This window comes from Oncorhynchus kisutch, unplaced genomic scaffold (assembly GCF_002021735.2).
Source record: "Oncorhynchus kisutch isolate 150728-3 unplaced genomic scaffold, Okis_V2 scaffold1372, whole genome shotgun sequence".
Lineage (NCBI taxonomy): Eukaryota > Metazoa > Chordata > Actinopteri > Salmoniformes > Salmonidae > Oncorhynchus > Oncorhynchus kisutch.
The window spans coordinates 15701-30556 of NW_022263317.1; the positions used below are offsets into that span (position 1 = coordinate 15701).

The following is a 14856-nucleotide window of genomic DNA, read 5'->3' on the forward strand; positions in this document are numbered from 1 at the left end:
TAATTTAAATCAACTCTAGCCAAGAAAACGAACAATTGTCCATCCAACAGATAGCCTAGATGTTTCATGATCGATACGTTGTTGATTATTGTTGCAGATACTACGAGACCGGAAGTATAAAGCCAGGAGTTATTGGTGGGTCCAAACCGAAAGTGGCGACTCCAAAGGTTGTGGATAAAATAGCGGACTACAAGCGTCAGAATCCGACCATGTTCGCGTGGGAAATCAGAGACAGACTGTTAGCTGAGGGCGTCTGTGACAACGACACGGTTCCAAGCGTCTCGTCCATTAACAGGTAACCACTATTTCTTTATTAATAATGACATAACCAATAAGCCCATTCCTTTGAATGAAAACGTAAAATAGTATTATGTTAACGTCAAAAACATCTGGAAAATATATAAAATCATAAAATTGGGAAACATCCTTGCAAATTTCATCAAGAAAATTTACAAATGACAATAATAGCAGCATTGCTTTCGTCTGTCCATGTTTAGGCCTCAACGCCTGGCCTACATTTATTTTATTTTTTTACAGGAGATTGACTTTATTATATACTGTATAATTTACTTCCATTGGCTGTTATACGGATAGAACATCTTTATGACTATTTAACAGTATTTCTAAAGCATCTTCCAAGTCGTGATGAACTCTCAAGGTATTTTTGTCAATGTACGTTTTCCATCTATGAACTGCACTGCAGAATAGGAGCCTATAGGACCTATAAGTCCAGAGTTTGACAAACTTTTTCTCCCATCGAGGGTGGTCTCGACGGTGCAATTCAATCTTTCAGTCCAAACTCCCCCAGCAATCAGCAGTATATCTTAGGACGAAGTGAATCTGTCTGGATGAAAACCGATCAATAGGGCAAGCCGGTGACCAGATCCCGCGTGGCACCGAAAGCCGAGCAATTGTTCAATAGCACCACATCTAATGTGTTGTATTGGACATTTTCTTTACAGTTTAGACCTATAGCTGGTTTGGTTTGAAGCTTTGTGGAGTCGTGTGGTCTATTTAAAGAGGAGTACCTGTTTTTATTTTATTTTTAAAAAATCCTTTATTGAACGAGGCAAGTCAGTTAAAGAACAAATTCTTATTTTCAATGACGGCCTTGGAACAGTGGGTTAACTTCCTTGTTCAGGCGCACCTGTATGTATATACATCGTCTATTTTTCTCTGATTTGCCTTTGCTAAATGCAGTTGCATTTTGTCTTATTTCACATATCGCTGTTATAGTTTGTAAAATAATGGGATTGTTAAAGCATTCGGCCTATATTAGTGTATTTGTCCAACCAGTGAAACAAAGAGTGGGAAGTGTATTTTCACTAAAAACACGTGTTATGAATTCATTATCAAATGACATTTTATGTAAATAGATATTCTGAAAACTTCCTCATACAAATCTAATTTGGAGAGGATCCTGCCTGCCCGCTGGTTAAGATCGCACGTGCAAGATTGAGGTCAGATGGTGTATTTATGGTTGATGTGGAGAACTGCATTATAATACCACCACATATAGCCTTCACTTCTGTAAAGTAACAAGGAAACATCATGATCACAAAGAGGACTTTGAGTGCATTGGTGAAACAGACCAAGGGGTGTAAGAGCGATAGCAGAGAGAGAGGGAGAGAGAGAGAGAGAGAGAGAGAGAGATAGTATTGTGAGAGAGGGGAGGGGGAGAAAGAGGTAGAGAAATAGACCCCCTACCCGCCAGAGATCCTCGGTGATGAACTTTCGTTAAGAGGCAGTGTTCCATAGAGGCAGCAGCAGCATCACACTTTAATGAGCTGACTGCAGAAAGAGCGTGGACAGACAGCCCCACACAAGACATCTTTTTAAATAGAGAAAGAGCTGAAGAAAAATTCATTTCATGCCTCGTGATTGCTTAAAAAGGCCCATTTAAGCAGTCTCAGACACATGTATGTGATAGATTCAAAATGTACATTCATATCATTAAAAGATCCACCTATAAAGTTTTCAATTAGAATCAAATTCAATCTCGCTTAGCTATTTTTTAACTGAAATAATCCCCTATGTGTCTTTGTTTATTATGGGGGGGGGGGGGGGGGGGTATTAAAATGTGAATTTAACTAAATGTAATTCTATTAACCAAAGACGAAAGCTACTTTGAATGTATTTTAATTTCATAATACTGAATATTTCTCTTTGTGGAGTGAAGAACCTTTTAGTGGTTCAATGTTACATTTAAATTATCTGACACTTTATTCTACACACACACACACACACACACACACACACACACACACACACACACACACACACACACACACACACACACACACACACACACACACACACACACACACACACACACGGTTTTAACTCAAGTCAGTCCAATGCAATATTTTGACTGAATTGTTGGATAGTAATTGTATGAAATATCTGTCTAAACCTGCTTCCTTGAGACCAGAAAAGGGCTGTTCTACAGTGGAAGGTTCAATGCCAACCATGCATCAGTAGACTATATGTCTAGGATTATGACTCAATAGCAGTTACGAACACACAGCACATTCCCAATAAGGGTTTTCCTAAAACAGTCTTCAAAACACCGGTTGATGTTCCATCCAGTACACAACAGACCAGGCAGTAGCTTCATATTGGCCAGTATAGCACTTATCTTTAAACAAGGTGAATCACGTGGAGAATTGGCTACACTAACAAAGCGTAGACAAAGGGAAGGACTGGGACTACTGACCGTTACTCTAAAAGGTTTTTTTTATGGCCAAACAAAAGTGACCCCGGGACTGTTGACATAAGAGGATCTAGGTTTAAACACTGTTCCCCTGTATGCATTATTAACTGTTATAGAGATCCTGTTGTAGTTGGTGTCTGGCTGGACTGGGTCTGGGCCACCGCGCCACAAGGAAGAAATGACCCCACAACAAGTATCGCCGCTAGCCGTTACTACACATAAAAAAGGGGTCTCAATGGCGTTCAATAATATTGATTCAAAAGTAAAGCAATTTTAATATTTCTTCAGGGGATTTTCAGCAACAGCTAAGTCATTAATTCATTCCTTCAAATTGCTTATTCGATATCAAGAACATGTATTTCCAAATAAAGGCTTCTGGATTTATATCGCACACAGAAGTCAGGGGGTCAAATAACTGTTATGGAGTGAAGTGGAAAAAAATGTAAATCAAATATTGATATGTGATCTCTGGGAAGGCTAGTCGTTGTATTGTAGCTTTGCCCTAAGGAGAGGTCTGACAGTAGTGGGTACTTTACTCCTTGAACCTCAAAACAATATCAATACCACAGCCATCTTAACAATATATAGCTGAATATCTTGGTCCTTTGTGTCTACAGTCAACAACATAAATATTAGATTTTAAGGGGTTTCCATTAAAATCCTGAAGGGTCTACCGGTGCATCAGTCTAAGTAACATAATAAAAACAAATACCCATCAAAATCCATCAGTTTAAGCTCGAGATATCTTTATTTGTTTTGCATGGGCTGAGTCTCAATCCACCACATCCACCCGTGTCGGCCTTCCGCATCTGCGGTTGTTGGTGGCCGAGCTACAGCGGTGTTTGTCAGACCACGAGACATCCCCCAAATATCGGTCTTCTCACAAATGATGTCCGTAGCGTCCAAACGGTTTCGCCTAAAACAAACCGAACATGGAACACTTTGTAGAAAGACGAGATTCTCACGAACACAATGGTGTTCTCCGTTTTATCACAATGGTGATCTCCGTTTTATCACAATGGTGATCTCCGTTTTATCACAATGGCGTTCTCCGTCAGAAGGTAACTTGGTACTGGTTTAAACAATGAATGGAGTTATGGAGATAGTTTTGTGCCAACAAAATAAAAAGAGGTTAAATATGTGTCCACTATTTCCTGAGCTTTCTGATATCTTCTAGATTTGGGACAGACACTTCAAAACCTTATTCCTTTGCCATTTATGAATGTGTTGTTCAATGTGTTTCTATGGCCTATAGTAGTAAAGGCCAAATCCAATATTTTATGAAAACATTTTTTTTTTTATTAAAAAGATTATACCTACACCGGTCCTAAAATTCTCAATCAAATAGTGAAATGATGTCCCCCTCCACCCCCAAAGGCTAAGACTTTTAGTTAACGTCTAAAATAATTGTAGGTGGTGTAAATTGTTCAATTGTTCAGTATCAGACCAAGCGGTTCAATTTGCAACACAATTGAATAAAATAGAGGTCTTAAATAACAATACTATTATGTTAATAAAATAGAAAGAAAGGTGAAATTCTCAACAACAGATCTGTGTTAGGATTAGGAAACCAAGCAAACGTGAACTGGGACACGTGTCATTATGTGTCCTCCACGTCCTCGATCCACCTTTAATGCTCCGTCCGTGTTCTAAAATAGCTACACACCATGTCATACATGATATATAGTTTTAAAGTTTACACATTACAATGACAGCTCCCCTCTTCCCCACGGTGCCAGTCAGGTTAAAGGAATCTAATGCTGGCGTAAGCTTGTGCAAGGCAATAAGGAAATATTGCTTTCCTGTCACATATAATTTATAGCTTTCTATTTGCATCTGTTTAGGCCTGTGACTAATCCCAAACTTTTTTCTCCCCCCAAAGCTCTCGATCAATAGACCCTCGTCCACACCGGGGTTGGCACTGGGGGGCTGCTGCTGAAGCCACAGAGACCTCAGAGCTGTGGTCAGTCACAAATGGCAACCTAGTCCCTATATAGCGCACTACCTTTGACCATGGCCCGTAGGGATATAGGGCTATGGGTGCCATAGAGCTCGGGTCAAAAGTAGTGCACCATATAGGGAATAGAGTTGCCATTTGGGACACAGCCCTGGACAAGCCAAGGGGCAGCAGTCAGAGAGAGAGAGAGCCCTGGAAACCTTTACCGTGTGGCAGGGAGAGAGGGAAAGAAGCAGGGGAAAGGAGAGAGAAGGAGAGAGAAGGAGAGCTGATTAGCTCAGGCCAGGTAGAACCAGTGAAGCCAATCATTGAGGTGAATTGATGTGATTTCATGCTTTGTTTGCAAGATCACCTCTCAGAGCAAAAGTGCAATGAAGACTTTTCTTCTCCAGATCTCACCTTTTAAAGGTACAGTAGGCTTTCTAACATGTAGGCACTGCTGTTTCTACACCTGGACTTTGGATTGGACCCATTATTATGGTGAGATACTACTGACATCTCACTCAGACACATTGCACTATGGGTCCTGGTAATAAATATTTCATTATATAGAGAATATAGTCCAACATCTGTTCTTCTACATCCAATCTGTGATTAGAAGAAGTTTAGGTTGCAAAAACAACAAGTTAAACCACTGACCATTCTGGCCCTTCGTTCACGGTGATGTTCAAAATGATAGCCTCATGCTGTATTGTGTGAAAAGTCAGTCAACTGATCCAAGTGCAGGAGGCAGCACTGACGCCATCTTGTCAGTCAACTGATCCAAGAGTAGGAAGCAGTACTGACACCATCTTGTCAGTCAACTGATCCAAGTGCAGGAGGCAGCACTGACGCCATCTTGTCAGTCAACTGATCCAAGAGTAGGAAGCAGCACTGACTCCATCTCGTCAGTCAACTGATCCAAGAGCAGGAAGCAGCACTGACTCCATCTCGTCAGTCAACTGATCCAAGAGCAGGAAGCAGCACTGACACCATCTTTTCTTTCCTGTGATCACAGGATAATACGAACAAAAGTCCAGCAGCCTTTCCACCCGTCTCCAGATGGAACATCCCTGTCTGCCCCGGGCCACACCATGGGTAAGATGTATCCTAACCCTAACCCTTACACCAGGCCACACCATGGGTAAGATATATCCTAACCCTTACACCAGGCCACACCATGGGTAAGATGTATCCTAACCCTAACCCTTACACCAGGCCACACCATGGGTAAGATGTATCCTAACCCTAACCCTTACACCAGGCCACACCATGGGTAAGATGTATCCTAACCCTTACACCAGGCCACACCATGGGTAAGATGTATCCTAACCCTAACCCTTACACCAGGCCACACCATGGGTAAGATATATCATAACCCTTATACCAGGCCACACCATGGGTAAGATGTATCCTAACCCTAACCCTTACACCAGGCCACACCATGGGTAAGATATATCATAACCCTTACACCAGGCCACACCATGGGTAAGATGTATCATAACCCTTATACCAGGCTACACCATGGGTAAGATGTATCCTAACCCTAACCCTTACACCAGGCCACACCATGGGTAAGATGTATCCTAACCCTAACCCTTACACCAGGCCACACCATGGGTAAGATGTATCCTAACCCTAACCCTTACACCAGGCCACACCATGGGTAAGATGTATCCTAACCCTAACCCTTATACCAGGCTACACCATGGGTAAGATGTATCCTAACCCTAACCCTTACACCAGGCCACACCATGGGTAAGATATATCATAACCCTTACACCAGGCTACACCATGGGTAAGATGTATCCTAACCCTAACCCTTACACCAGGCCACACCATGGGTAAGATATATCATAACCCTTACACCAGGCCACACCATGGGTAAGATGTATCCTAACCCTAACCCTTACACCAGGCCACACCATGGGTAAGATATATCATAACCCTTATACCAGGCCACACCATGGGTAAGATGTATCCTAACCCTAACCCTTACACCAGGCTACACCATGGGTAAGATGTATCCTAACCCTAACCCTTACACCAGGCCACACCATGGGTAAGATATATCATAACCCTTATACCAGGCCACACCATGGGTAAGATGTATCCTAACCCTAACCCTTACACCAGGCCACACCATGGGTAAGATATATCATAACCCTTATACCAGGCCACACCATGGGTAAGATGTATCCTAACCCTAACCCTTACACCAGGCCACACCATGGGTAAGATATATCATAACCCTTACACCAGGCCACACCATGGGTAAGATGTATCATAACCCTTATACCAGGCTACACCATGGGTAAGATGTATCCTAACCCTAACCCTTACACCAGGCCACACCATGGGTAAGATATATCATAACCCTTACACCAGGCCACACCATGGGTAAGATGTATCATAACCCTTATACCAGGCTACACCATGGGTAAGATGTATCCTAACCCTAACCCTTACACCAGGCCACACCATGGGTAAGATATATCATAACCCTTACACCAGGCCACACCATGGGTAAGATGTATCATAACCCTTATACCAGGCTACACCATGGGTAAGATGTATCCTAACCCTAACCCTTACACCAGGCCACACCATGGGTAAGATATATCATAACCCTTACACCAGGCCACACCATGGGTAAGATATATCATAACCCTTACACCAGGCTACACCATGGGTAAGATGTATCCTAACCCTAACCCTTACACCAGGCCACACCATGGGTAAGATATATCATAACCCTTATACCAGGCTACACCATGGGTAAGATGTATCCTAACCCTAACCCTTACACCAGGCCACACCATGGGTAAGATATATCATAACCCTTACACCAGGCCACACCATGGGTAAGATATATCATAACCCTTACACCAGGCTACACCATGGGTAAGATGTATCCTAACCCTAACCCTTACACCAGGCCACACCATGGGTAAGATATATCATAACCCTTACACCAGGCTACACCATGGGTAAGATGTATCCTAACCCTAACCCTTACACCAGGCCACACCATGGGTAAGATGTATCCTAACCCTTATACCAGGCCACACCATTGGTAAGATGTATCATAACCCTTATACCAGGCTACACCATGGGTAAGATGTAGCATAACCCTTACACCAGGCCACACCATGGGTAAGATGTATCATAACCCTTACACCAGGCTACACCATGGGTAAGATGTATCATAACCCTAACCCTTACACCAGGCCACACCATGGGTAAGATGTATCCTAACCCTTATACCAGGCCACACCATGGGTAAGATGTATCATAACCCTTATACCAGGCTACACCATGGGTAAGATGTAGCATAACCCTTACACCAGGCCACACCATGGGTAAGATGTATCATAACCCTTACACCAGGCTACACCATGGGTAAGATGTATCATAACCCTAACCCTTACACCAGGCCACACCATGGGTAAGATGTATCATAACCCTTATACCAGGCCACACCATGGGTAAGATGTATCATAACCCTTATACCAGGCCACACCATGGGTAAGATGTATCATAACCTTTATACCAGGCCACACCATGGGTAAGATGTATCATAACCCTTATACCAGGCCACACCATGGGTAAGATGTATCATAACCCTTATACCAGGCCACACCATGGGTAAGATGCATCATAACCCTTACACCAGGCCACACCATGGGTAAGATGTATCATAACCCTTACACCATGCCACACCATGGGTAAGATGTATCATAACCCTTACACCAGGCCACACCATGGGTAAGATGTATCCTAACCCTTACACCAGGCCACACCATGGGTAAGATGTATCATAACCCTTACACCAGGCCACACCATGGGTAAGATGTATCATAACCCTTACACCAGGCCACACCATGGGTAAGATGTATCCTAACCCTAACCCTTATACCAGGCCACACCATGGGTAAGATGTATCCTAACCCTTACACCAGGCCACACCATGGGTAAGATGTATCATAACCCTTACACCAGGCCACACCATGGGTAAGATGTATCCTAACCCTAACCCTTACACCAGGCCACACCATGGGTAAGATGTATCCTAACCCTTACACCAGGCCACACCATGGGTAAGATGTATCATAACCCTTACACCAGGCCACACCATGGGTAAGATGTATCATAACCCTAACCCTTACACCAGGCCACACCATGGGTAAGATGTATCATAACCCTAACCCTTACACCAGGCCACACCATGGGTAAGATGTATCATAACCCTAACCCTTACACCAGGCCACACCATGGGTAAGATGTATCCTAACCCTAACCCTTACACCAGGCCACACCATGGGTAAGCGGTATCATAACCCCAACCCTTGTTAATCACCCTTGTCTCCATTGAAAAAATATATTTTCTACTCAATTTGAACAACCTGGTTAAATAATAACATGAAATACTATTTAGTAGATGCTTCATCCAAAGCAACTTACAGTCGGCTACTGTGTGTATACATTTAGTTATGGGTGGTCCTGGGAATCGAACCTCATCCAAAGCAACTTACAGTCGGCTACTCTGTGTATACATTTAGTTATGGGTGGTCCTGGGAATCGAACCTCATCCAAAGCAACTTACAGTCGGCTACTCTGTGTATACATTAGTTATGGGTGGTCCTGGGAATCGAACCTCATCCAAAGCAACTTACAGTCGGCTACTCTGTGTATACATTTAGTTATGGGTGGTCCTGGGAATCGAACCCACGATCCTGCAAGTGCCTCTACCAACTGAGCTACACAGTACCACAAAATAAAGGTGAAATAATAATTTGAAAATTTCTCTTTTCCCTCAGTACCGAGCCAGGCCTCTCCACCTATAACAAGCCCTTCCAACGACCCCGTGGGGTCCTACTCCATCAACGGCATCCTGGGTATTCCCCGGTCAAATGGCGAGAAGAGGAAACGAGATGAAGGTAAGAGACAAGGCTTTCTTATTCCTCAGAATAGTATTTGTCCCAAAATGTTGTGTTGTTGTTGATGTTGTCTGGCTATGAGCACCTTGATGTTGTCTGACTCGGAGCACCTTGATGTTGTCTGACTCGGAGCACCTTGATGTTGTCTGACTCAGAGCACCTTGTTGTTGTCTGACTCAGAGCACCTTGATGTTGTCTGACTCAGAGCACCTTGTTGTTGTCTGACTCAGAGCACCTTGTTGTTGTCTGACTCAGAGCACCTTGATGTTGTCTGACTCAGAGCACCTTGATGTTGTCTGACTCAGAGCACCTTGTTGTTGTCTGACTCAGAGCACCTTGTTGTTGTCTGACTCAGAGCACCTTGATGTTGTCTGACTCGGAGCACCTTGATGTTGTCTGACTCAGAGCACCTTGATGTTGTCTGACTCGGAGCACCTTGATGTTGTCTGACTCAGAGCACCTTGTTGTTGTCTGACTCAGAGCACCTTGTTGTTGTCTGACTCAGAGCACCTTGATGTTGTCTGACTCAGAGCACCTTGTTGTTGTCTGACTCAGAGCACCTTGTTGTTGTCTGACTCAGAGCACCTTGATGTTGTCTGACTCGGAGCACCTTGATGTTGTCTGACTGAGAGCACCTTGATGTTGTCTGACTCAGAGCACCTTGATGTTGTCTGACACAGAGCACCTTGATGTTGTCTGACTCAGAGCACCTTGATGTTGTCTGACTCAGAGCACCTTGATGTTGTCTGACTCGGAGCACCTTGATGTTGTCTGACTCAGAGCACCTTGATGTTGTCTGACTCAGAGCACCTTGATGTTGTCTGACTCAGAGCACCTTGATGTTGTCTGACTCAGAGCACCTTGATGTTGTCTGACTCAGAGCACCTTGATGAGTTGATGCGTTCTAATATGGATTTACTTCAGATCAGAACGGATCGGAGCATTTCTAGTCAAAATAGAAAATACTGAATAGAATATCTCCCAGTCTTCATAACATCATACACAACTAGCTAGTGTACAGCATCAGACATTCTGATGTGTATTGCCAGAGCAAAGTGATACTACAGGAAAACCATAAAGGCTAAATGTACCATGATACTGTGTTCTAGTGTGTCACGAAGAAGTGGAAGAGCTGTTTGATTTGAAGACATGACCTCCACTGTTGTCTTGTGCAATTAATCTTTGTTGAAGTGATTAAGAGGGGCTTAGATAATTACATGTCAAGATGATGTAGCCAACCACCCAGGTCACTCAAGAAACCAACGTCTACCACCTCCGGTGTAGGAGACACGTTTAACACCAGCAGCACCTCATCCTCCCTGTCTCTCTCTCTCTCTCTCTCTCTCTCTCTCCCCCCTCTCTCTCTCTCTCTCTCTCTCTCTCTCTCTTTCCTCACTTGTTCTCTCTCTTCCTCTCCCCCTTCAATCTCTCTCTCCCTCGCTCCCCCCCCTCTCTCTCTCCCTCGCTCTCTCTCTCTCTCTCTCGCTCCCCCATCCTCTCTCTCTCCCTCGCTCTCTCTCTCTCCCGTCTCGCTTTCCACTCTTGTTCACTCTCCCTCTATCCCTCTCTCTCCCTCTCTCCCCCTCTCTCTTTCCCCTCTTGTTCTCTCTCGCTCATTTACCCCCTCTCCCTCTATCACTCCGTCTCCCCCCTCCATCCCTCCCCGTCTCTCTTTCCCTCTCTTTTTTACTGTCTCAAAGAGTAGGTAGTGGATATAAGAAGCCCGGGGCCATATAGATTATTGGATCTGTAAGCAACATGCTTTCTAATGTCACTACATAAGCATCTGGTGAGAATAATGGAGCAGGACCATTCATTCACAACCAGACTGTGTTAAGAGGACATGTACCCTATGGAAGGAGACTGGTGTCGAGATGGGGAACTGGGAGGGGAATGAGTCCCTTGTTTCTGTAGTATGTAAGGAACGTAGCTAATGAGCGTACGACGATATGCAGTAGGATTTCATACCGTTGTCTTTTGTCCTGTATGACATTTGTCGGGTGGAAGTGGAGAGGAGAAGCGCGAGCAGCGAGCAGGGTTTGTGGGGGTATTCGGAGGAATAGGATGTTTTATGTGTGTGCTGCGTGGAGGGATGGAGAAATGGAAGGATGGGAGGGAGAGGGTATGACTAATGACGTGTCGAAGGTAGATTTCCTGGCAGAGATATAAAAACCAGCATGACGTGGACAAGGCAAATGACATAATCAACTCTCTTCCGCTGTAAAGAGATGCTGCTAGTGGAGAGAGATCGTAAGGCAGAATGCAAACGGATGACATTTTACAAGAGTTAATTTTCAGACTATTCTACAAGAAGTCTTTCCTATTAGCTGGGGTGTAATATCTAGTCATCGGATGATAGAAGGCACACATTTCCATGCAGATTGATACTGAAGGGCATAGTAGGCATTAGAGGACAGGATGAGGAAGGACCTGTAAGGAGAGAGAGAGAGAGAGAGAGAGAGAGAGAGAGAGAGAGAGAGAGAGAGAGAGAGAGAGAGAGAGGCATTAGAGGACATGGTGAGGAAGGACCTATAAGGACAAAGAGAGAGAGAGAGAGAGAGAGAGAGAGGCATTACAGGACAGGATGAGGAAGGACCTGTAAGGAGAGAGGGAGAGAGAGTGAGAGAGAGAGAGAGACAGGCATTAGAGGATATGGTGAGGAAGGACCTATAAGGACAAAGAGAGAGAGAGAGAGAGAGGCATTAGAGGACATGGTGAGGAAGGACCTATAAGGACAGAGAGAGAGAGAGAGAGAGAGGCATTAGAGGACAGGATGAGGAAGGACCTGTAAGGAGAGAGAGAGAGAGAGAGAGAGAGAGAGAGAGAGAAAGAGAGACAGGCATTAGAGGATATGGTGAGGAAGGACCTATAAGGACAAAGAGAGAGAGAGAGAGGCATTAGAGGACATGGTGAGGAAGGACCTATAAGGACAAAGAGAGAGAGAGACAGGCATTAGAGGACATGGTGAGGAAGGACTTATAAGGACAAATAGAGGGGCTCGTAGAGAGAGGAAAGCTGCTCGGCGGCGTGTTTTGGAGGGTCCTCTCCTCTAATAGATGACAGCCCCATGTTTCTACGGCTATTCAGTCTCAAATGATCTCCTTGATGTCCTGCCATTTCCTTGATTTAAGTTCCCCGGGCCGGGCGGCATGCTGATGAAAGAGCAGAGCAGAGGGAACAGGGCTCTGTGGTTCTTATATAGCTTGCGTTCCAAATGGTGCTCTATTCCCTATATAGTGCACTACTTTTGACGGGAGCCCTATGGGGAAAATAGGGAATAGGGAAGGTGCCATTTGGGACGCACAAATACTCCCTCTCCAGCCCTAGTGAGAGCAGAGGGAAGCAGGGGGTGTAGGGTGGTGGGGTGGGGGAGTGTAGGGTGGTTGAGTGGGGGAGTGTAGGGTGGTTGGGTGTGTGGGGATTTCAGGTGGGGGAGTGTAGGGTGGTTGGGTGGGGAGTGTAGGGTGGTTGGTTGAGGGAGTGTAGGGTGGTTGGGTGGGGGAGTATAGGGTGGTTGGGTGGGGGAGTGTAGGGTGGTTGGGTGGGGGAGTGTAGGGTGGTTGGTTGGGGGAGTGTAGGGTGGTTGGGTGGGGAGTGTGGGGATTTCAGGTGTGGTAGTGTAGGGTAGAGATATGGTTCTTACATACTACCTCTCCAGACCCAGTCAATAATACCCACCTGGAATCACAAGCCAAGGGACACTGATAGTTTATCTTTCCAAAAATATCAACCTCGGGCCTTCAATCCTCTCTCACATCATGGCTCATCAAAACACTGCTTTAAAAACAATGTCTCGCCGCGAGCCACCGTTTGAAAAAATAGTATATTGCATCCGATATCATGACTATAGCTAGACGGCATCATGCTTTACTTTACTGTGTGTTACAGTAAATTATAGTTCGCAAAGTAATTACTATTTAGTCTACTATACATTTAATATTAATGGAACTCGAGACAGGTCAGTGTTTAATACTAAGACCAGAGGTCAGTGTTTAATACTAAGACCAGAGGTCAGTGTTTCCTACTAAGACCAGAGGTCAGTGTTTCCTACTAAGACCAGAGGTCAGTGTTTCCTACTAAGACAAGAGGTCAGTGTTTCCTACTAAGACCAGAGGTCAGTGTTTCATACTAAGACCAGAGGTCAGTGTTTCCTACTAAGACCAGAGGTCAGTGTTTCCTACTAAGACCAGAGGTCAGTGTTTCATACTAAGACCAGAGGTCAGTGTTTCCTACTAAGACCAGAGGTCAGTGTTTAATACTAAGACCAGAGGTCAGTGTTTAATACTAAGACCAGAGGTCAGTGTTTAATACTAAGACCAGAGGTCAGTGTTTAATACTAAGACCAGAGGTCAGTGTTTAATACTAAGACCAGAGGTCAGTGTTTAATACTAAGACCAGAGGTCAGTGTTTCCTACTAAGACCAGAGGTCAGTGTTTAATACTAAGACCAGAGGTCAGTGTTTAATACTAAGACCAGAGGTCAGTGTTTAATACTAAGACCAGAGGTCAGTGTTTAATACTAAGACCAGAGGTCAGTGTTTAATACTAAGACCAGAGGTCAGTGTTTAATACTAAGACCAGAGGTCAGTGTTTAATACTAAGACCAGAGGTCAGTGTTTAATACTAAGACCAGAGGTCAGTGTTTCCTACTAAGACCAGAGGTCAGTGTTTAATACTAAGACCAGAGGTCAGTGTTTAATACTAAGACCAGAGGTCAGTGTTTAATACTAAGACCAGAGGTCAGTGTTTAATACTAAGACCAGAGGTCAGTGTTTAATACTAAGACCAGAGGTCAGTGTTTAATACTAAGACCAGAGGTCAGTGTTTAATACTAAGACCAGAGGTCAGTGTTTCATACTAAGACCAGAGGTCAGTGTTTAATACTAAGACCAGAGGTCAGTGTTTCCTACTAAGACCAGAGGTCAGTGTTTAATACTAAGACCAGAGGTCAGTGTTTAATACTAAGACCAGAGGTCAGTGTTTAATACTAAGACCAGAGGTCAGTGTTTAATACTAAGACCAGAGGTCAGTGTTTAATACTAAGACCAGAGGTCAGTGTTTCATACTAAGACCAGAGGTCAGTGTTTCATACTAAGACCAGAGGTCAGTGTTTAATACTAAGACCAGAGGTCAGTGTTTCCTACTAAGACCAGAGGTCAGTGTTTAATACTAAGACCAGAGGTCAGTGTTTCCTACTAAGACCAGAGGTCAGTGTTTCCTACTAAGACCAGAGGTAAGTGTTTCCTACTAAGACCAGAGGTCAGTGTT

The 14856-nt window shown here is 44.2% G+C and overlaps 1 protein-coding gene across 2 annotated transcripts in view; it reads left to right on the forward strand.

Annotated features, from left to right (window-relative positions):
* Positions 1–14856, forward strand: part of LOC116366166 (paired box protein Pax-2-B-like) — a 36685-nt gene that overhangs the window by 3155 nt on the left and 18674 nt on the right. For both annotated transcript variants that reach the window (XM_031818413.1, XM_031818414.1), the window contains exons 3-5: positions 98–295; positions 5668–5747; positions 9470–9589. In XM_031818413.1, the coding sequence (XP_031674273.1) occupies positions 98–295; positions 5668–5747; positions 9470–9589 (398 nt within the window). The remainder of the gene's footprint in view (positions 1–97; positions 296–5667; positions 5748–9469; positions 9590–14856) is intronic.